At 40.0% G+C, this 22313-nt stretch overlaps 1 protein-coding gene across 25 annotated transcripts in view; it reads left to right on the top strand.

Moving 5' to 3' along the window:
- NEDD4L (NEDD4 like E3 ubiquitin protein ligase) overlaps window positions 1-22313 on the top strand; it is a 585723-nt gene that overhangs the window by 481548 nt on the left and 81862 nt on the right. For 7 of the 25 annotated variants that reach the window (XM_077462942.1, XM_077462945.1, XM_077462922.1 and 4 more), the window contains 6 exons: window positions 4472-4645; window positions 8039-8113; window positions 9789-9863; window positions 12906-12980; window positions 15111-15185; window positions 22039-22098. In XM_077462942.1, the coding sequence (XP_077319068.1) occupies window positions 4472-4645; window positions 8039-8113; window positions 9789-9863; window positions 12906-12980; window positions 15111-15185; window positions 22039-22098 (534 nt within the window). The remainder of the gene's footprint in view (window positions 1-4471; window positions 4646-8038; window positions 8114-9788; window positions 9864-12905; window positions 12981-15110; window positions 15186-22038; window positions 22099-22313) is intronic. The other 18 variants (XM_077462944.1, XM_077462941.1, XM_077462939.1 and 15 more) reach the window with 10 other exon arrangements.

Here is a 22313-nt window from a genome sequence, read left to right as displayed (position 1 = left end):
AGCTTTCTCTCAAAAAACACACACACACACACACTGATTTAGATGTTTCCTGGTGTATTTCCATATATGTAGTTGGTTTGTTGTTAGAAAATTCCCTTGGACTTCAGTTAGTGGAATTTAGGTCATTTCAGGGACACTTTGGTAGGCTTGTCAGTGGTCCTGTTGTTCACCGTGGAGACTGTGTGTTTTGATCTGTGCACCAACGTATCAAGTACCAAACTGGCATGTATGAAATCCATTTAGAGACTCAGAGTCCTGGCTGATTCCTTGTTTACAGCCTGCAATATCACTTGGAGGTTATTACAGAGCAGGGCAGCGGACCCAGCGGCACACAACTCACTAATCTGTGCAGTCTCCTGAATACAAAACACCTCCGTTCCTTGTCTAATACACAGAGGGGTGTGCATAGGAACTAGGGGGAAGGGGGGGGGGGTCGGAACTGCAATGACAATTAATAGGTGACCTTCTTTACCTAGTTCTGCCAAGCATAGATAAATCTTACAAACACACAAAGCATAGCATGCCAGGTTAACAAAAAGGCATCCTTTTTCCAGTACATGGACTCGATATTTTCAAGCTTTGTTACCAAATTAAGGTTGCTGCATCTTTAACAGTCAGGAGCACATGGATGAGTTTAATCAATCTGCAAATAAATCCCAGAAGACGGTCAGGCATGCCAGAACAATTCCTTTGTCCTTTGATAACTTTCCTGGTAGTCTACTGTATAAACGTGAACACAGGGAACTTGGGAGACTGGTTGAACACAGGGCACAGGCACTGGTTGAGATCGATGAACAACGGGACCACTGACAAACCTACCAATGTGTGCCTTTCTGTTTAGCCCATTGGGAAGAGGAGAGGTTGCATACACATGGCCCATGGTTCCAGCTTATCTTGGCGGCAACAGATGTAATCAGTCAAGGTTTGTAACATGTACAGGTATGACACCTCCACCCCCAAATTAATGGTCTGCAGTTTCAACGGGGCACCCAGAGAAACTAGATTATCTTTGCATATGACTTTTATTAGAAAGGTACCATAAAGTTAACTTGTTAGTTTAAAGTAAATGTGGTAGCCTTGAACCCCAAATCCTTTGGGTGCTCTATAATGCACCTTATTACTATACAGGATTTATATAGCATGAACAGTTTGTGCAGAGTTTCACATTTTGTCTAGAAAAGAACAAAAATGTCTTCTAAGCTTCCCCTTCCCCAGTGACTTATATTCTGTAAGGCCATCCATCACATTGCTGGCCCAATAATGAGGAAAAGGGTTGTCGTAGAGTACCCTAGTTTTCAGGGCTCCCATAATGAGTAGGTGTGTGCAAACACCTTCATGTACCTTCATTTATATGACTATATCAGCAAGTTTTGGAATAGTACTTATTTACAAGTTTAGGTGTACCAGTTTTGATATTGAGGATAAAAATCCACAACCTCAGCAGGAAAGAGACATCTCCAGGTGACTACATGGAGGTATTCTACCAGTTTTTTCACAGTATCTCTGAAACACAGAAAACTCTCTTACACAATTGCCTTCAGACATGGGCTAACACTTTGCCCTGCCACCTCTAATACTTTATATGTGTTCTGTGAGAGCACCTATCACAGTTATGGGCCAATAGTGAGGCACTGGATGGGGAGAAAGCTTGCGGGAAAGTAGAGCAGTGTGTAGGCACTTAAATATGCATCCAAGTGGACTATTTCCAACCTCAATTTCATTATAGATTTTCTTTAGGTATCCCCAGCAATACCCTCTTTGTTAAAATTCAATATATAGCAACTACAGACTTCTGGGTTTTCTGAACATACAGAAATCCCAACACTTAAAGCGGGATTCCGCTGCCGTTTTTTTTTTTTTTACCCGTGTCACTGGTGGGCGATTCCTACGGTGTCTTTGCAGTCACGATCGGCGTCTTTTTAACCCCCGGCGTGACGATTTCATTGCTAAGGAAAACTTTTAAAAAAGCAGTCTGGCGGTTTCCATTTTCACTGTGGGCGTTTGAAGCCCACAGGCATTTACTTCCTGGATGCGATGACACTGAGCTCCCAGCATCCACCGCTCCATCTCGCACATGCTCATTGAGTGTCCTCTTTGTTTTCCTTCCTCTTGCCTCGTGTGCTATAGTGGTAATGGCAGATAGAGCTGCCTGCCCACTTTCAAAATGGCAATTTCGGACACGCCCTCGTCACGTGACCGGCGTCCTCCTTCCGAAATCTCACGAGATTTCGGCATGAATGTGTCCCCCACGGATTCCTGGGAAATAGCTAAAAAATTTCCCAGGGACCATTGCGAAGCCGATAAACACGCCTACTCCCACGGGAGGAGAGCCCGGAAGTCGGCATAAACATTAAAAATAAAAGGTAAATACTGCATATTATTTTATTTCAATGGTCATAACTGCATCTATGTTCCAAAGCCATTTGAATAAGATGAACTTGCAATTTTCTGTACAAAACCGCTTTAAATCATGAATTACACTATAAGAGCTTTGAATCTTCAGATACCTTAGACGTTAACTCATGTTCACAGTAATTACTGATAGCGTTTTGTAAAGCTCTTCAGATCCATGAGCTGCCCTCCTCTTACACATATGTGGTGGTGCTGACATCTCTTTTGCTTCACTGAGCTGCTGTCAGTCATCCTGCCACTTAGACAGGAAGGCACAAACACTAAATCTAATGCCAAAGAATTGATTTGCATACGATTAGCCCTCCCATTGCCAGGAAGCCAATTAGCATTAGTACACATTTAATTTAGAGTTTTTCACAGATCTCTCATTGCTGGGAATGTGACTTAAGTGGTGCAGGTGATGACATCATAGTATGTGTATGTACGTGCCCATGTTTCCTTTCCAATCAGCCATCCAGCTACTCGAATGGAGTGAGCCAAGGAATGCCATTAAGCAGCGCATTGCTGCGATGCTTTCATAGGGGAGACAGGGCAAGTGGGGAACGTCTCGCCCTTTGAAGATAAATGTGTCCAACGGCAGAGACTGGCATTCAAGCCGTTTAATCCCTCAAAATGTTAAAACACAAGTAACTGCAGACTACATATAAATAGGCCAACCAGCAAAGTAGCGGACACCTCCGAGTGGGCTGATGTCACTTAAGCCATAAAACGCCACCGTCATGCTTTTCGGGGCTCTGCGGTTAAAAGCACTTGCTTCCTAACAATGACACAGTGAGATATATTATACTGCTCAGTTTAGAATTCCAGTTTTGTCTTCTTGTGACCTTGAACATGTTAGTCAAGTCTCCATGGTCTGCTCTCCAAAAATAGATGTAAGCTTGACTGGACAGAGAGACAGCACTGGGCAGATTTTGTATATAGTACCACCAAAAGAAAATAGTATTCTGCACCAGGCCTTAAAGGACGTGTCATGTCTAAATTATATCTGCATAAATACCACATTTTGGGGTGTGAGCATGTTTTTTAGGAAGTGCATCTATTTTTGTTGCTTATATTAAAGTGAAACAAAACCCACCGGTTTAACTTTTTCCCAAAAGAAAGCTTGAATTAGAAAAGTTCAATAAATGTCATTAACTCTCTAATTAAACATACCAATGTTGTTTCCTTTACTAAGGCTAAGGCATGTGCAGTTGTATGCATTCAATCATGCCTCTGGTGATAACTGTGCCTGTTTTCCCAGTGTACTTACGTCCGCTCTCAACCAGTATTTCAAGCCCTCAAATGGCTGATGTCATAGCAGATCACAGCTAAAATGGCCCCATCCTTGGTGGATAGAAAGGTTTAGTACTGCTTTAAGCATCATCCTCTATGACCGATACTGCCTTCCCTACCTTGAACTTTGCCCAGTTTCAAGAGACCACTTGTCTATAAAGTAAAGAGGGTGGGATCTGGTTGGTTTGTGCTTAGAGACTATCACCCCAGGAAAATGTCTTGTACATATGTTTTTATCTATATCAGGTGCACTAAAATCTATTTGTGAGTAGAGCTGACCGTGGCTTGAAAAGGCTGTCATTTGCTCAGGCACAATCCATAAACGTATTGGTTTGGTTCTGTTGTTCTTGCACATTTATTTTAAGAGGGTAAAATGTGGTGTGAATGAGGCCAGAACTGATTTATCAAGGGGAAGAGTAGAAATTGGGATAGATTTTCTGACCTATCCAAACCATGGTTCTCCCCAACAACTGTTGGTTGCCTCATACTAGAAATAAGTAATAGAAATGTATTAAGAATAAAGTGTTTACCTTTTAGAGGAATTGTGTACATTATTTAGATGAGTGCGTTAGTTCATATGGATTTGCGTAGCCAACGTGATGTTATATGAGCTGTCTATAGCACGCACCTTTTTGTTTTTTTGAACAATTGCCTTGGCTTTAAATTCATGTAAGGTACTTACTATCTTAACTAAGACAATTAATATCAGATTCCCCACAGATTTCTTTAGGCAGATCAGCATCTTAATTTAAAAAGTTTGGCAAATAAAACATTTTTCTCCTTCCAGCCATGGGAGACTATTTCGGAGGAAATGAGCTTAAGCAGCGACAATCTGAATACGTCTCTACCGCCACCTGCATCCCCTGTCTCTCGGGCCAGCGCTTTGGAACTATCGGAGGAGCTCAACCGGAGGCTACAGATCAACTCTGAGTCCAATGGGGAACAGTTCAGCTCACTTATTGTAAGTAATGAAACTGCAGTTGGCAGACATTCTCCTCTGTACCACGACATGCCCAGCCTGCAATTAGCTCTGTGTCAACAAATTACTAGTAATTAGAATCCTGGAACTTAATCTAACGAAGATCCCAGCTGAGTGTCAGATGCAACTTCCTTGACTCATGAAAAACTGGTGTACAGGAAAAATAAGGTCTTGGTATGCATTCCAGCCTTGGCAGGTAAAAAAAAAAAAAAAAAGGGCACTCTTCACCACACCTTAAATCCACCCAAGACCTACCTATTTTTACAATACCCACCTCTGCTTTTGACAAACTTCCTTTGGGACTTCAAGTTTTGACAGTCCCACTACAACCTCCACCCAAGCCCTGCCCCTGTTTGTTTTTTCCCATACCCACCCCTACTTTCGATAGACTTATTTTGGGACATCTATGACTACTATGTGGGCTGTGCTTTATTCATTATTACGTGCACAGCAAAATTGAAACAAGGGGTTGGATTGTACAGTGACTTCTTTAGAGTTTCTTCTGTGTGCTCTGGTTTACTTTCACAACCCAAAAACTGACAAACTATTAAGTTTGAACTCATTAGACCCTTGAGCTTGAACACTAATTGGCCATCCTATATGAGCTGGTTGGACATTATATTATTTGATTCTTCGGGGTCAGTAATTGATGAAAATATTTTGGTAAAACACTATGTAATATATAAATAGAAGATAAATAGGGTAATATTTTTTTGTTTAGTGTGATGAAAGTATGAATCTATTGTGTATATGGAGTTTCAAGCCACTTGGCAGTAGCTTCAGTGGTTTTCAGGGAATTGATGTTGAATATATATTTGTTCTGCTTTGTGGCTTCCCCACTATAATATTTTATAGGATGTTTACAACATGTCAGCCGCTAATGGAATGTCGGATAAGTTCTTAGTTGTCAGGATTGATTTATTTTAGTGTACTTGCCTATGTATTTAGCGCAAATATATTCACAGTCAATTACAGACTACATAGGACCACTTGTATCAGTTCTTCTCTGAAGAAGCTCACAGGCTATACAGGAATGAGAGAATTTGAGAGTTTTAATTTCTGCAACATGTTGTCAAAATGCCAGGATCGGCCTGAAAAAGGGACAGGCAGGTCCGAGCTGGCCGATCGTGTGAAAGGGGCCTAAGCCTCATTATTTGACCTTTTCTTCCTTAAACAGTAAAATACAGTAAACACTTAACAAAATAAACAAAACTACTCTAAATGCTCCCAAAAAGCCCCACATACTCTAAGTAAAGAAGTAAGGGCTCATTCACACTAGTGGTTGAGGGCTGGTAAAACCCTGCAGTTATGACTCATTTTTACCACCTCTCTCCTGCTCCCCTTTAGCTGCAGAGGCAACAGCTGGGGGTATACACATGCTGTGGCAGGAATTATACCCTTTTTCGCTTTCGGTGGGTATAGTGCCCGCTGTGTGTGACCCATTCAAGGGAATGGGGTTGTTGTGCAAGCTAGTGTGGGGTTCAAGGGATTCAAGGGATCTGAAGAGTTATCAGAACTTGGATTGCTCTTCAGAGAATAAAGGAAGTGTGAACGTGCCCTAAACAGTGGCGTTTTCAAAAAATGTTTTGCCTCAACAGGAATAAGTTCAGACAACATTAGCTGCCAGTGAAATCCATTTTCAAATGAAATCGCCCTGCTCATCCCTCACCCCTACCATACTTCTATATAGATGCCAATTAAATTACTAGTAGGATCCTGAATTACAGGGAAAAACCTGGAGTACCTGCAGGACACATGTAGTTCATGAACATGTAATCTCCATGCAGATTGTGTGGCTAATGGGCTTCAAACCCAAGCCTATTATGACCTGTAAGGCCATTGAGTTACCCACCTTTCTAGTGCATGACAGTATACCCCCTTTTCTACAACTTCATATACCATAGGATTACTTTAATATAGACATGTCAAATTCAAATGGGACAATCAGGAACCAACCAAGCTAAAACTTTACCATAGCAATCGTTACTTTCTGGCTTGTAACTTCTTCTTTTCAGCTCTCATTGCTGAAAATCAATCTTTTTGGTTTTGGGATTTGAAATTTTTTCTTAATGGACAAATAATTTAATATGGAACATCTTGGATTTGCTGCTACATTAAAGGTAAAAACGAGCAAGGAGAATTGATGTTCCACAGTGTGCTATATCCCATAGTAAACAATCCTAATTCATTTATCTATAGTCAGATCAGGTAATAGATTGTTTCTGATTGGTTGCTATGGGTTTTAGTGTCACTTTTTTTTTTTTTTATAAGCTCCAGTAATGTCTAAAAGAAAAGAATGTGGTCATAGCAACAATTTCGATTCCATTTAATCCATACTTTGAAGTGACACTAAACTCTGGTTTAAAAAAAAAAAAAAAAAAAGAGTACTTTATGTATTCTTAACTCAGAAAAGTCCCTTTTATTTCTCTCGGCCACCTCCAAATCTCCAAAAACATTTCTTTTCCTTTTTTTTTGCTGCTACTTTTTATCCAACTTCCTGTTAGGGGGTGGATATGTTCATTCTCTGTGATCCCACTATAAGTAGGAATGTAGCTACCATTGTGTGCTTGCTCCTGAGATAGACTAGGGATTATGGGATGTGTAGTGTGGTAGAGCAGTGCACATGACCACAATTAAGGTGCACTGCTGATTCCAAGTATACTCCGGTTCACACATGGAGCGTGGCTCAGCCCCGCCCCTACGCATTCCTCATTGGCTCACTAACTGTGATTGACAGTGGCGGCAGCCAATGGCTACCCCTGCTGTCTCAGCCAATGAAGAGAGAAAGACCAGAGAAAGCTGAGGCTCTCGTGCACATTGCTGGATCAAAATGGGGCTCAGGTATGTTTTGGGGGGGGGGGGGGGACTGAACCTTCATAAATAGAATGTATGATGGTAAAAAAAATCTTGAACATTTACAACCACTTTAAGTTGTGAATGTGTATGGATTAATTTTTGGGAATAAGGATATAGTTTAATGTCACCTTAAACACAGGATTTGGTTTCTAATTGGTTGCTGTAGGCATTGCCTTCCTTTCTATTAATGAAGGCCGTCAATCTCTGGGTTATTGTTCCATTACTGAGCTGAATCACTCTTCTGACTTAGGGATAATATACTAACCACAGACACCACATTTTTTTCTTCACTGCAGCAAGCAGCTTGGGAAAGGAGTAAGGTAACAATTATTATGAATCTCTCCCATTTGGTGATTTTTTTTTTTAAATGTATTATTTATTTACGTGATTTTCTTTTTATGTTAGGGGTTTAATGGTGTGACTTTTTCTACTAACACAACTTGTGTCAATCTTGGATGTTGTCGATGACTTTGCTCAAGTTTTAAATTAACAGTTCTTTCCTAAATTTTGTCTTTTCAGCAGCGGGAGCCCTCATCTAGATTACGGTCTTGCAGCGTGACTGACAGTGTCGCTGAACAGGCTCAATTGCCCGTGGTAAATTCCCTCTTCCTTCTTTTTTATTTTTATTTTTTTCGTTTGCCTCTTGACATGGCTGATCTTTTTCCTGTGGTATGGTAGACAACACAAAGGCAGAATCTTTAAGTTTTTTTTTTTTTTTTTTTTTAAAGAGTAATATCAAAAATTTCCTGGTGACTTTTTCTAAACCGGAAAAAGGCTGTATCGTGTTCCTCCTTACTTTTTGGTGGTTTGCAGGTCTTTTCTAAGTTACTTATCGATTTAAGTGAACACTAACTTTTGGTTACCTTGTCAGTGATTACAGAAAACATGTCTGTTGTCTTTTCAGTTTTATTTGGCATATGTATTGGACAGCGCTATTACCCTCTTTTTCTTTTTGATGGGGAAATTGAATCAACTAAGACTTTTACTTCTTACTGTTTTATAATAGCAAGTCTAAAGCTGGCCACTCACTAGCAGATTTTCAAATAAATGTTTGTATGGCATTCGTATGAAAATTCTCAGTACGTTTGACAAATGTTGCTCGGAAGTAAATTTAGTTGTCTTTTTCACATTTGATTTTGGAGTGAATGGACTTCACCAAACAAAAACAACATCTACTTTTAAAAGTTTGTTCAAGAATAATTTTCCATCCTGCTCCTTTGAATTTTGTCATCATAGCACTTGTAGGTTAACATTGAACTTGACCCCACTGTCAGTCCACAAATCGAACCAACATTCAAAAAACAAAAAATGTCAAACTAAATTCTACTAGTGTATGTCCAGCTTAAGATTACTAACTCCTATACTAAAGACTGGTTACTCCCAAAAAATTTCCATTGAGGATCAGCCAATCGCCATGTGTTTTGTACCCAATTGGTTCACGTCACCAAAAGTGCACCAATTAGTAGCTTAAGCAGAATCAATCTTGTTAGTGTTTCCCTTTCACCAAGTCGCACTCTGATTCCATCCCTCATAAAACTCTATTGGCAAGCACAAACACACAAAGGTGTCTCCACCTGCAGACCACCCCACTCTCACACCTTTGTGTGTCTGTGCTGGCTAATAAAGTTTTATGAGTGACAGCATCAGAGTGCGAACTTGTGTTTACTTGGGGAAAGTGGAGCAGAGCATAGGTGAGCACCCTTAGGCCTGCACCTGAAATTCAAAACATTTTGTTATTGCTTAGGAGGGTTAAGAAGAGTTTTAGAGCCAAACCTTTTCTTTGGATTTGCAATTCTTAGAGCTTCAGTTGCTTGGAATTTTTGCTTTACTGTCAGAGTAGAGTAGAGTCTGGGTCACAGTGATTCTATTAGCTTGGTTCCATGATTGTGTTTTTTGCAGTTTGGAGCAAACTTTTCAGATTCAGTCTTCAGCTTTGTCTCATTTTGAGGACTAGGATTTTTGGTAGGGAGGAATATCTACAGTGTAGATAGACCTTTATAAAGATGTCAGATAAGAATATCATATCTTTTCCAGTCACCCATACCAGAGTCAGCTGTTCTCTGTGTAGGAGATCAATTGCCTCTCATGTGAGGTCGCTGGCAGAGGCCATTTTTTGGTTGAGCTTCGTAAAAAAAAAAAGGAGTGGCAGTGCTTTCAATAAATTTTGTCACCCACGTCTACTTGCCTCAGCCATCAGACTACAAATGTGCCTCTTTTCCCTAGCAGTCATTAAGGAGAAGGCAACATTGCTTCCATCTTGTCTTTTCAGCAGCGGGAGCCCTCATCTAGATTACGGTCGTGCAGTGTGACTGACGGTATCGCTGAACAGGCTCAACTGCCCATGGTAAATTCCCCCTTTACTCTTTTTTGTTTTGCTTTTCATTTACCTCTTGACACGGCTGATCTTTTTCCTGTGGTTTGGTGGACAACACAAAGTCGTTAAAGTCGTTAAAGATGTTAAAGAGTAATATCAAAATTATTTATGGCAACTTTTTGTAAACAGGAAAAAGGCTATATCGTGTTCTTCCTTACTTTTTGGTGTTTTGCGGGTCTTTTCTAAGTTACTCATTACTAACTTTTGCCTACCTTGTCCGTGATTACAGAAAACATGCCTGGTGTCTTTTTGGCTTTTGAAAGTTTAATTTGGAATATTTATTAGGCAGCGCTATTACCCTCTTCTTGTTTTATAACCATTTGCTGTGTTTGAAAGGGAAATTTCATCAACTGAAGACTTTTACTTCTTACTGTTTTATAATATTAACTCTAAAGCTGGCCACACACTAGCAAATTTCCAAATGAATATTTGTATAACATTCTTATGAAAATTCTCAGTACATTTGACAAATGGAGTTCGAAAATACTTCAAAATGTCCTTGTGTTTTTCACATTTGATTGTGAAAGGAATGTACTCCACCAAACAAAAACAACATCTTACTCTTAGAAATTTGTTCCAGAAAAATTTCCCATTTAGATTGTGCCATCACAGCAGTTGAAAATTAACATCAAACGTGACCCCACTAGCAATTAGAAAATCGAACCAACATTCTAAAAACAAAAAATTTCCTACTAAATTCTACTAGTGTATGTCCAGCTTAAGATTACTAACTGCTATACTAAAGACTAGTTATGGTCAAAAACATTTCAGTTAAGAATCCGCCACTCTCTGGGTGCTTTGTATCTATTGGGTCCATGTCTCATAAAAATCTGATTACAGCAATTTGTAGCTTAAGCAGAATCATCTCATTTACGTTTACCTTTCAGCAATTTGAACGCAAAGTCGCACTCTGATTCCATCACTCATAAATCTTTATTAGCAAGCACAAACAAACAAAGGGGTCTCCACTTGCACTCCACCCCAAATTTGTGTGTCTGTGCTGGCTAATAAGATTTTAAAGGTACTTCAAAATTTTGGTATCTTTTTCACATTCGATTTTGGAGTGAATGGACTTCACTGAACAAAAAACAACATCTACTCGTAGAAATTTGTTCAAGAAAAACTTTCCATTCAGGTTTTGCCTTTACTGCAGTTGAAAATTAACATCAAACTTGACCCCACTAACAATTAGAAAATAGAACCAACATCCCAAAAACTGAAAATGTTGAACTAAATTCTACTAGTGTATGTCCAGCTTAAGATTCATAGCTGCTATACTAAAGACTAGTTGCGCTCAAAAACATTTCATATCGAGAAGAACTAGGAATATTGGATTTCTAAGGTGCTACACAAAAAAGATAATGACTTATATAAAAAGTTTTTTTTATTAAAGGATTTTGATAAAAGGTATACAAGTTATACTCAAAAATGATTAAACAAATACGTAAAAAATCAAAACATGATAATACACAATAAATGCATATAGGTGGAGCTATATAAATGCCTGTAAGCTCAACATGTTTTGCAAACTGCTTCTTCAGGAGCGATAAGGCATGTATTGGCTATAAAAGGTATAAAAGAGACATTAATGAACAAGGACAATATATAAAGTAAACATAATGTAATTCAATACAATCTAAACAAAACTTTTACAAAAAAAATTAATTTAATGATATTCTATATTTATGATGCACATAGCATCATAAAATAGTCAAAATCAAGGCACTTGATACAACTCATCAGGACTAGTGTGCAATGGTAATGACACTCATCTATCATGTGTATATTAAATAGATCAAATTAGAGTCCAGTCTATTCAGAGAATGGAGAGCAGGGAGGCAATTGACTAGCCCAACAATGAGGTTCGCAGGGTGAGCACCGACAACAAATCCCTCCTACAATAAGGATATAATAATACAGCAGTGAGGGTAATTCCCTCAAAAAACTTTCTGATATATCTCTTTAAGGAACAATGATCACAGTAGGTGCAGAGAAATATTCTTGATAAATAGAGTCACATAGATAAATGTTAAATAATTTAAAATAAATTACCTTTTAAACAGCGTCGGGGCATGAGCCCCATATGCATGAATATACAAGCGATGTAGATCAACTTCCAAGAAGGGGGAAGGTTATAGATCTCCCAATACAATATCTCAAAGAAGTTTGAGACTAAGGGACTAAAAGAAACCCTTTCTGTAAACAACTAATTGGTATGACCATTAATAAAATCCCAAAAGACGTCAATATGCCCAGCAATAGCTTACATGGCAATCCAGCAAAATAATCTCCACAGCATCCCTCCACTCCTCACAGGCGCTGTGGTGTTGACACCACCTTTCAGTCCTCTAGTCTCAAACCTCTTTGAGATATTTTATTGGGAGATCTATTCTGTTCCCCCTTCTTGGAAGTTGATCTACGGCATTTGTATATTCATGCATATGGCTTATGCCCTGATGCTGTTTAAAGGTAATTTTTATATAAAAAATAAATAGATGAAGCCAAAGAAAAAAAGTCCATAATCAATGAATCCATGTTATTCAAGATGTATCAAACAATTGCTCAGTGCTCCATGTTGAAATAAAGCAAATTTTTCAGCTTCAGTAGTAATTTATGTCATTTTGAGAGTTAGAATTTTTAGTACGGAGGAATATCTCGTCACCGGAATCTCTCAGTGGTATTAAAATACACAATTATGTTGGTTTTTAATGAAAATATTTACAGTGTGGACCTTTATAAAGAGATAATGATCAGATCTTTTCCAGTGACCCATACCAGAGTCCGCTGTTCTCTGTGTAGGAGATCAACTGTCTCTCATGTAAGTTCACTGGCAGAGGCCATTTTCAGGTTGAGCTACGTAAAAAAGAGTGGCAGTGTTTTTAAACAACTGTGGAAACATCTGCAGTGTTGTCACCCACTTTTACTTGCCTCAGCCATCAGACTACAAATGTGCCTCTTTTCCCTAGCAGTCATTCAGGAGAAGGCAACATTGCTTCCATCTTATCTTTTCAGCAGCGGGAGCCCTCATCTAGATTACGGTCTTGCAGTGTGACTGACGGTATCGCTGAACAGGTTCAACCACCCATGGTAAATTCCCCCTTCCCTCTTTTGTTTTTTTTTGTATTTTCATTTATCTCTTGACACGGCTGATCTTTTTTCCTGGGATATGGTGGACAACACAATGGCTGACTCTTTAGGAGATGTTAAAGAGTAATATCAAAAATTTCATGGCAACTTTTGTAAACAGGAAAAAAAAGCTATATTGTGTTCTTCCTTACTTTTTGGTGGTTTGCGGGTCTTTTCTAAGTTACTATTGATTACTTATTAATCACTAACTTTTGGTTATCTTGTTAGTGATTACAAAAAACATGTCTGTTGTCTTTTCGGCTTTTGAAAGTTTCATTTGAATTATGTATTAGGTAGCGCCATTACCCTCTTCTTGTTTCATAACCATTTGGTGTATTTAAAGGGGAAATTTCAACTGAAGGTGTTTACTTCTGATGTACTTCCCTGTACACACGGGTTGGAAATTCAGACAGAAAAGGTCCAATCGGATAATATTGTCAGAAAATCCGATCGTGTGTGAGCTCTATCGGACCTTTTCCGTCGGAAATTCAGACGGAAAAAGTTTGAGAGCAGGATCTATAATTTTCCGACAAAAAATCAGATCGGACTTTTTGTGATCATTTGTAGAGAATGCCAACAGGCAAAGTGCCACGCATGCTCAGATTAAATTACGAGACCAAAGCTATTGGTTACTAGCCTCTATGTAGTCCCGTCGTACGCAACGAACGTCACCTCGTTCTGAACGCCGGATTTTCCGACAACTTTGTCCGACCGTGTGTATGTAACACCTGTTTCAGACAAAATCCGTCGGGAAAAAATCAGACGGATTTTGTGGTTGGAATGTCTGACCGTGTGTACAGGGCATAACTGTTTTATAACAGCAACTCTAAAGCTGGCCACACACTAGCAATTTTTTTAATGAATGTTTGTGCGCCATTTTAATGAAAATTCTCATTACATTTGACAAATGGAGATCAAATTGTGTTTGCTTTTTCACATTGAATTTTGGAGTTAATGGACTTCACCAAACAAAAACAACTTCTACTCTTAGAAATGTGTTCAAGAAAAGTATTTCATTCAGATATTGCAGTTGAAAATTAACATTGAACTTGACCCCACAAACAAATAGGAGATTGAACCAACATTCCAAAAAAATCTAAAAATTGTACTAGTGTATGTCCAGCTTAAGATTACTAACTGCTATACTAAAAACTAGTTACATCGAAAAATATTTTCGCTACGCATCAACCACTTGCTGGGTGTTTTGTATCTATGTCACACAAAAAATTTGATTGCAATTTTTAGCTTAAACAGAATAAATCTTGTTAGCGTCTCCCTTTCACCAAGTCGCACTCTGATTCCATCAGTCATAAAACTTTATTAGCAAGCACAAACACACAAATGAGTCTCCACCTGTAGACCGCCCCACTATGATACTTTTGTGTGTCTGTGCTGGCTAATAAAGTTTTATGACTGACAGCATCAGAGTGCGAACTTGTGTTCAACTTGGTGAAAGTTGAACCATATGTAGGCTCCCTTAGGCCTGAACCTGATATACACGGCATCATTGCTTAGGAGGATTAAGAATAGTTTTTGGAGCGGGACTTTCTTTGGTTTCGTAATCCTTTCTTGCTTGGAATTCTTGCTTTGCAGTCAATGAAAAGTCTGGGTCACCTTGATTCCAGTAGCTTGGTTCTATGATTGGGTTTTTGCAGAGTTTGGAGAAAATTTATCAGCTTCAGTAGTCGCTCATGTCATTTTGAGAGCTAGGATTTTTAGTAGGGAGGAATAACTCCTCACCGGAATCTCTCAGAGGTATTAAAATACAGAATTAAGTTGGTCTTTAGTGAGAATATTTACAGTATAGACCTTTATAAAGAGGTAATAATCAGATATTATCCAGTGACCCATACCAGACTCAGCTGTTCTCTGTGTAGGAGATCAACTGTCTCTCATGTGAGTTCGCTGGCAGAGGCCATTTTCAGGTTGAGCTTTGTAAAAAAGAGTGGCCGTGTACTAAAACAACTGTGGAAACCTCTGCAGTGTTGTTCACCCACTTCTACTTGCCTCAGCCATTGGACTACAAATGTGCCTCTTTTCCCTAGCAACCATTCAGCAGAAGGCAACATTGCTTCCATCTTGTCTTTTCAGCAGCGGGAGCCCTCATCTAGATTACGATCTTGCAGTGTGACTGACGGTATCGCTGAACAGGCTCAGCCGCCTATGGTAAATTCCCCCTTCCCTCTTTTGTTTTTTGTTTTTTTCATTTACCTCTTGACACGGCTGATCTTTTTCCTGTGGTACGGTGGACAACACAATGGCAGACTCTTTAAAAATGTTAGAGTAATATAAAAAATTTCATGGCAGCTTTTGTAAACAGGAAAAAGGCTATATCGTGTTCTTCCTTACTTTTCGGTGGTTTGCGGGTCTTTTCTATATTACTTATTGATTTAAGTGATCACTAACTTTTGGTTACCCTGTCATGGATTACAGAAAACTTGTCTCTTGTCTTCTTGGCTTTTGAAAGTTTCATTTGGAATATTTATTAGGCAGGGCTATTACCCTCTTCTTGTTTTATAACGGTTTGGTGTATTTGAAGGGGAGATTTCATCAACTGAAGACTTTTACTTCTTACGGTTTTAAATTAGGAAAGCTAAAGCTGGCCACAAATTAGCAGACCTTCAAATGAGTGTTTGTATGACATTCTCATGAAAATTCTCAGTACATTTGACAAATGGAGTTCAAAAGTACTTTAAAAGTTGTCTTTTTCACATCCGCTTTTGGAGTGAATGGAATTCACCAAACAAAAACAACATCAACTCTTAGAAATTTGTTCAAGAAAAATTTTCCATTCAGATTTTGCCATCGCTGTAGTTGAAAATTAACATCGAACTTGACCCCACTAACATTTATTAAATTGAACCAACATTTCCAAAAACTAAAATTTTGAACTAAATTCTACTAGTGTGTGTCCAGCTTAAGTTTACTTACTGCTACACTAAAGACTAGTTACACCCAAAAACATTTCAGTTAAGGTTTTGTACCTGTTAGGTCCGTATCACTAAAAAATATGATTGCAGCAATTTGTAGTTTAAGCAGAATCATTCTTGTTAGCATTTTCCTTTCACCAAGTCGAACACAATGTACATAAGTACTAACAAAAATATACATAACTGACCTTCTCATAGGTCTTAGGTTTTTGAAGGCACATGTGGTTTACCAAATTGGCTGTATCAACCACAAAGTTTGTATCACGAATCCCCAGTCGCAATTACACCACTTTGGGGGACAACTAGTTACCAAATTACAGACCAATACAGCCTTAAGACCAATATCTCATCAGTGATGTCACTTAGTAGGGAAGGTACACCCATATGAAAAAAAAAATTTGTACGTTTAACACGTGCAAAATGTTAAATAAAAATTGTGATTGCATACAAATGTGTCTTAAAGACCTATATACATGCCAAATTTCAAAAAATACAAAATAAATAAATCCAAAGAAAAAAGTCCGTAATCCATGAATACGTGCTATTTCAGGTGTATCAAAAAATTGCTCAGTGCTCCACATTGAAACAAGGTGCTCCTCCCAATAGATAAGCAGGCCTCTTACCAGATAAAAGAGATCTTAAGTTATAGAGATCAAAGTGCATTCATGGTGTCCGTTAGATAGCTGATGCTCTCACGATCGGGTACTACAATGGATCGCTGCAGTGTCCCCACTGCTGGTATTGAATCTAACAAGTACTCCACATCCCCGCGATTAATGGGCAGGCATGTTATGCATAAGAAGCCACATAAAGTTTAAAAAGTACATCTTTAATAAAAAATTGTGCTTACATTTATCCTGAAGTTAATAAGCAGTGGTAAAAAGCACAGCCGAGGGACCATCCAACCGGCTTGTGCAGAATGATGCCGCACACTAGATCCATCCGACGCCTTTTCCCAAAACTGGCATCCTCTGGGATTGGATACCAAACCCCACTTGCTAAGGGATTGCGAAAGCAACATGCACCCCAGCACTCACCAAACACAGTCAGGGAAAAAGAAAAAAGAGGAGGGTAAACCAATCAAAACATAACGAGGGGAGGGAGGGCGGGTGACGTTTCTCCAATGTTGACCAGGCTGAAACTGACCCTTCAAGCAACACCACCTCCTATTAGACCACTAGTGCCCCATTCTGCCACACCCTGATCTCCTCCAATAAGGTAAGCCGCCTTCTTTTTTTTTTTTTTTAAACCAAATAATTTAACCTGCCTGACTACAGCCTAGACTGCAAACTCAGTCCCTCCTCTTATGCAAGGCATACAGTTTCAAGCCTATTACTTTGCACAGTTTTATCACAGGCCTGCAAAGTAAGAGTTGCTAGGAGTTGAAGAACATGTAAAAAAGAGGGTCACAGCATACCTATTTCATATTTTGCCTGCAGTTATATCTATAGCCAGAATTGATTATGGTTGACAGCAGCTTTAACCCTGTCTAAGCTTCAACACCATCCAGCACAGAGCTTGCACTTGTTGGCTCCGATACACAAATGGAGTGGCGGGGCATCAGAGCAAATGTGAGTGTCAGCAGGTGGCAGTTGTTGTTTCAAGAGAACCTGTCACTTCTCCCATTCAGGCTCTCCTTTAAGAACTGTGTGTGATTAGACGCTAATATTATCCAGTATATTGACACAAACGTGCCAACATTTTCTAACAATTTTGTTAGAATGAAGATAAAATATTTTGGCTTTAAGATTCAGTTCAAACTGTAGCCAGAATTGAAAGTAGCAATGGAGCTCCTGTGTACACAAGCCCTAATTCCAATTTCCCAGTATGCATACTCGAGGAATGTTGCTAACCAAGCATCAGGCATGACCACAGCCATCACTAATACGACATTTCCAGCCCTCCATCCTTGATGCCTGGAGGTGTTATCTCATCACCTCTCTGACATTTACAGCCTTGCCTTATTTGTCACTTGCTTACATGATCGCTCAACATGTGAAATACCTTGCAGTATTGCCTATGATATATTTATCAAGCTTGGATAGAAAATGGCTGCTCTGTGGAATTTGCTTGTCTCCCCTAACGCATTCCTGTAGAGGGTTATTATACAGATGTTGCCATAGCAACCAGAAATATTGACTTTTGGCCCAAATGATTAAGTTCACAGGAGCTGTAGACACTTCCCTTCCTTGCAACAACAGAGCAGCTAACATGAAGTCCAGGGACTTCTATGTGATTCTGATTGGCAGCACAACTTGCATAGAGCAGAATGCTGGAAGCTGCTGTTGCACTTTGGGAGATTGTTTGTTTTTTCTTTTTGCTCAAACCCATCACCTATTACATCCAGAGGAGCAGAAGGAGTAAACATGCAAAAAGAAATGCTCACATCTCTTAACATTTGAATGACAGAGATACTGTGCTATGTAAAAACTAAACGAGATGCTAAAGTGAACTTGTGAGCAAAAGTAATAAACACATAATTAACAGATTGTTGACTGTATAGACATATTCATTCTTTCAGTATCTGTTCAACATTTCCTGAATATCTCAGTGGAGCGTTGCAAATACCACTCTTTTTAGAGCCCTGTTCCCCAGACAGATATGTCTAGGTCTACTAAGTGTTTAGAGGGGTACTATTGTGGTAAGGGGTGTCCAATCTTCACTTTGAAAGATTGATGGTTGAAGACCCCGGATTTTGCATTGTGGGAGGCAACAAGAACACTCTTTGCATTTTAAGAGGCAATGGGAGCCCACATTATATTGTAGGTGGCAGTAATAAGCCCAAATAGCATTGTGGGAAGCAACATGAGTCTGCATTGGATTGTAAGCAGGAGTTAAAATTCTGTGTTGCCTTGTGGAATGCTAAGAGGCAATAAAAGCCCACGTTGCCATGTGGGAGGCACCAATGGCCCCTATTGCACTGTGGAAGGTAGTGAGAACCCAAGTTGTATTGTGGAAAGCACTGGGAGCCCATGTTGCATAGTGGGAAGCAGTTGGAGCCCACATTGTACTGTGGGAGGCACATGTTGCACAGTGGGAAGCAGTGGGAGCTCATGTTGCACAGCGGATAACAGTGGCAGCCAATGTTACACAGTGGTAAGTAGTGGGAGACCATGTTGCACATTGGGAAGTCATGGGAAGCCCACATTGCATATTGGTAAGCAGTGGGGGGCCCACATTTTACTGTGCGAACCAAAGCCCATGTTGCACTGTGGAAGGCAGTGGGAGTTCATGTGTAATGGAAGCCCATGTTGAACAGTAGGAAGTAGTTGCCCAGTGGGGGCCCGTGTTGCCCAGTGGGGGCCCGTGTTGCCCAGTGGGGGCCCGTGTTGCCCAGTGGGGGCCCGTGTTGCGCAGTGGGGGCCCGTGTTGCGCAGTGGGGGCCCGTGTTGCGCAGTGGGGGCCCGTGTTGCGCAGTGGGAGCCTGCGTTGCACAGTTGGAAGCAGTGAGAGCCCATGTTTCTATGTTGGAGGCAATGAGAGTTCATATTGAAGAGTGGAAAACAGTGAGAGCCCACACAGTACTGTGGGAGGCAGTGAGAACTTGTGTTGCAATGCTGGAGGCAGTAAGCGTTTCTCTTGCAGTGTGGTAGACATTGAGAGCCCACATTGCAAAATGGGAGGCAGTGAGAACCTGCATTACATTGTGGGGGGTAAGAGGCTTAGCTCAGCTCCATGTTGCATGAAGGTGCTAATTTACATACTGCATGTGCCCTGCTTTGAGGGCTCTTAAGCCAATTTATAACTCCATTTTAAAAAGGTGCTAAAACATACTTTGTGCCTGCTGTCATGCTGTACAAAGTATCTTATGGCAGGATAAAACAAGGTTTTTCTTTGTGCTGCCTTACATATGGTTCTGTAAGATATAAATATTCTTATTTGGACCATTGAGCACTCCTAGCTAGTCCCCCCCCATTCACCATATTTTAACAGATTGGCAATGTGTGCACTGCCACAATCACTACTAATTTAATTTCAAAGCTGGAAGTTTTAAATAGGTTACGTTGTGCAATTACACTGTCAATGGTCAGTCATTAGCAGATGCCATCACTCAAGTCTCACTCGCTCATGTTTCACCACAACATGATGGAAGTCACCTACGCTTTCCAGGAACGCTTATGAAAAAATGTTTTGGGTCGTACTGATTCCAGAGCCTCACTTCACCTCTGCAATCTGGATCCCCAATGAACTAAAGAGAACACTGCTTCTGCATGTCTTGAAGTGATTTAAAAAGGAGGAGTTTGGGTAGACACAAAAGCTCCAGATGTATTTTGGGGAGAGATTGTGACATGTAGTATCATTCTCTATAACGTGAACCAGATCTTATAGCATAAGGAACACTATATTCATGATAACATTTCACAAGTGTACATTGGACATGATACCCACCTAAACAATTTTTTTTGTACTGTTTGCTTCCTTTAAATTGTGACTACAGAAAAATCAATTAAACCAATCATACTGATAACCAAATTATTTAATTATGCTACTAATTTTAAATCTTCTGAAGGCCAGTTGCACACAAAACTGATATTTTTGTTTGCATATGGGTTGGTGGTTGAATATCCTCCTTGTTTCTGGCGTATAGTGGTGTCCCATTCTCACAGCTGGAGCCCTCAATTTATATATCAGCCTTTCTTAACCCCTTTAACATGGAGGTCTTTCAGGCATCAGGGAACCCCTACTAATATATCTACAACTCACAGTACATGAATGTGGAGAGTAAGTTGATATATAGCACAGGCAATAGTGTTCCTTTGATGGTCAGTAAAGAAGTTCCCCTTACATTGGTGGTCAGTGATAAAAGGACCCTCTTATATTAGTAATCAGTGATAACAGGATCCTCTTACGTTGGTGGTCAGTGGAAGAAGAATCCTTTTACAATCGTGAGTGTGAAAAGGACCCATCCCCCCACCCACTTAGACAATTGGTCTGAGAAAGACCCTCTTGCGTTGATAGGTAGTTTGAAAAGCACCCAGTTGCAATGGTGATCAGTAGAGAATGTCCCCTTAGGGTGGTGGTCAGGGAGAGAATGGCCCCCTTATATTGGTTGTCCTTGGGAGAAAGATGATTTTAAATTGATAGTCAGTAGGAGAATCGCCCCCTTTCAATGGTGGTTAGTGGGAGAAGGATACTCTTACATTGGTGGTAGTGGGAGGAGCACACCCTTACATTGCTGATCGGCGGTAGAATGGCCATCTTGCATTGGTAATTGTTGAGAAAACCCCCTTACATTGCTGGTTTGTGGGAGAGAGTTTACCATTTACACTGGTGGTCAGAGAGGAAAATGCTCCTTAGATTGGTGGTCAGTGGGAAGAACTACCCCCCTACTCTGCTGGTTTGTGGGAGAGGGAACCCTTTACACTGGTGGTCAGAGAGGAAAATGCTCCTTACATTAGTGTTTAGTGGGAAGAATTAAACCTTTACATTACTGGTTGTGGGAGAGGGAACTGGTGATCAGAGAAGGGGATGTTCCTTACATTAGTGGTCAGTGGGAAGAATTACCCCCCTACATTGCTGGTTTGTGGGAGAAATAACCATTTACACCAGTGGTTAGAGAGGGGAATGTTCCTTACATTAGTGGTCAGTGGGAAGAATTACCCCCTTACATTGCTGGTTTGTGGGAGAAGGAACACTTTCCACTGGGGGTCAGAGATAGGAATGCTCCTTACATTAGTGGTCAGTGGGAAGAATTCCCCCATAATTGATAGCTAAACAGATCACTGGTTAATTATCTGAAATTGGTAATAGCTCAATGAACCCCTTTGGACATCTGGAGGAACCCTATCTGAGGAAAGCACCCCTATATTATGTAGCATCTGTGAGGAAGGGTTGACACCACTATTTAGCTTCAAAGTCTCCAACCTTTGCATAGAAAAGTTGGAGATATCTCACCACTGATGTCCCTAAGAGAAATAAGAAGCCAACGTGATTCATCTTTCCAGCAACCACGCAAAACTCAAATATCAATTTTCATAATAGTGGCCTTTAACTCTTCTTCTACGTAATTCTCCCACTTTCTGAGCTAACCGGATCACTGAACTACAACTGAGCCGGTAATATTTAATGCTCCCATTGTCATTCAACAGCCAAGCGCCCCAAGGGGACGAGTGCGGTCCTCAACTGTGACAGGTGGAGTGGATTCCACGGTAATATCTATACAATTATTCTAAATAGAGTGAACAATGATACCAAAATCGATCATTAATTGTCTGTGTTAATTGGTTAAAGTTTAGTCTGTCTTTTTTTTTACATATTGTTTGTTGGCTTCTTGTGAATACTTTTTTGTGGTTGCCTACTCACCGCTGGTGAAAGCAATCAAGTTTTTTTTCTTCTCTGTAACAGTTTTTTAATTTTAATAATG

This window comes from Lithobates pipiens, unplaced genomic scaffold (assembly GCF_037356315.1).
Source record: "Lithobates pipiens isolate NorthernLeopardFrog02 unplaced genomic scaffold, aLitPip1_a1.2 Scaffold_3, whole genome shotgun sequence".
NCBI lineage: Eukaryota > Metazoa > Chordata > Amphibia > Anura > Ranidae > Lithobates > Lithobates pipiens.
The sequence above is the reverse complement of the archived record's forward strand: the minus strand, read 5'-3'. Positions and strand labels throughout refer to the sequence as shown.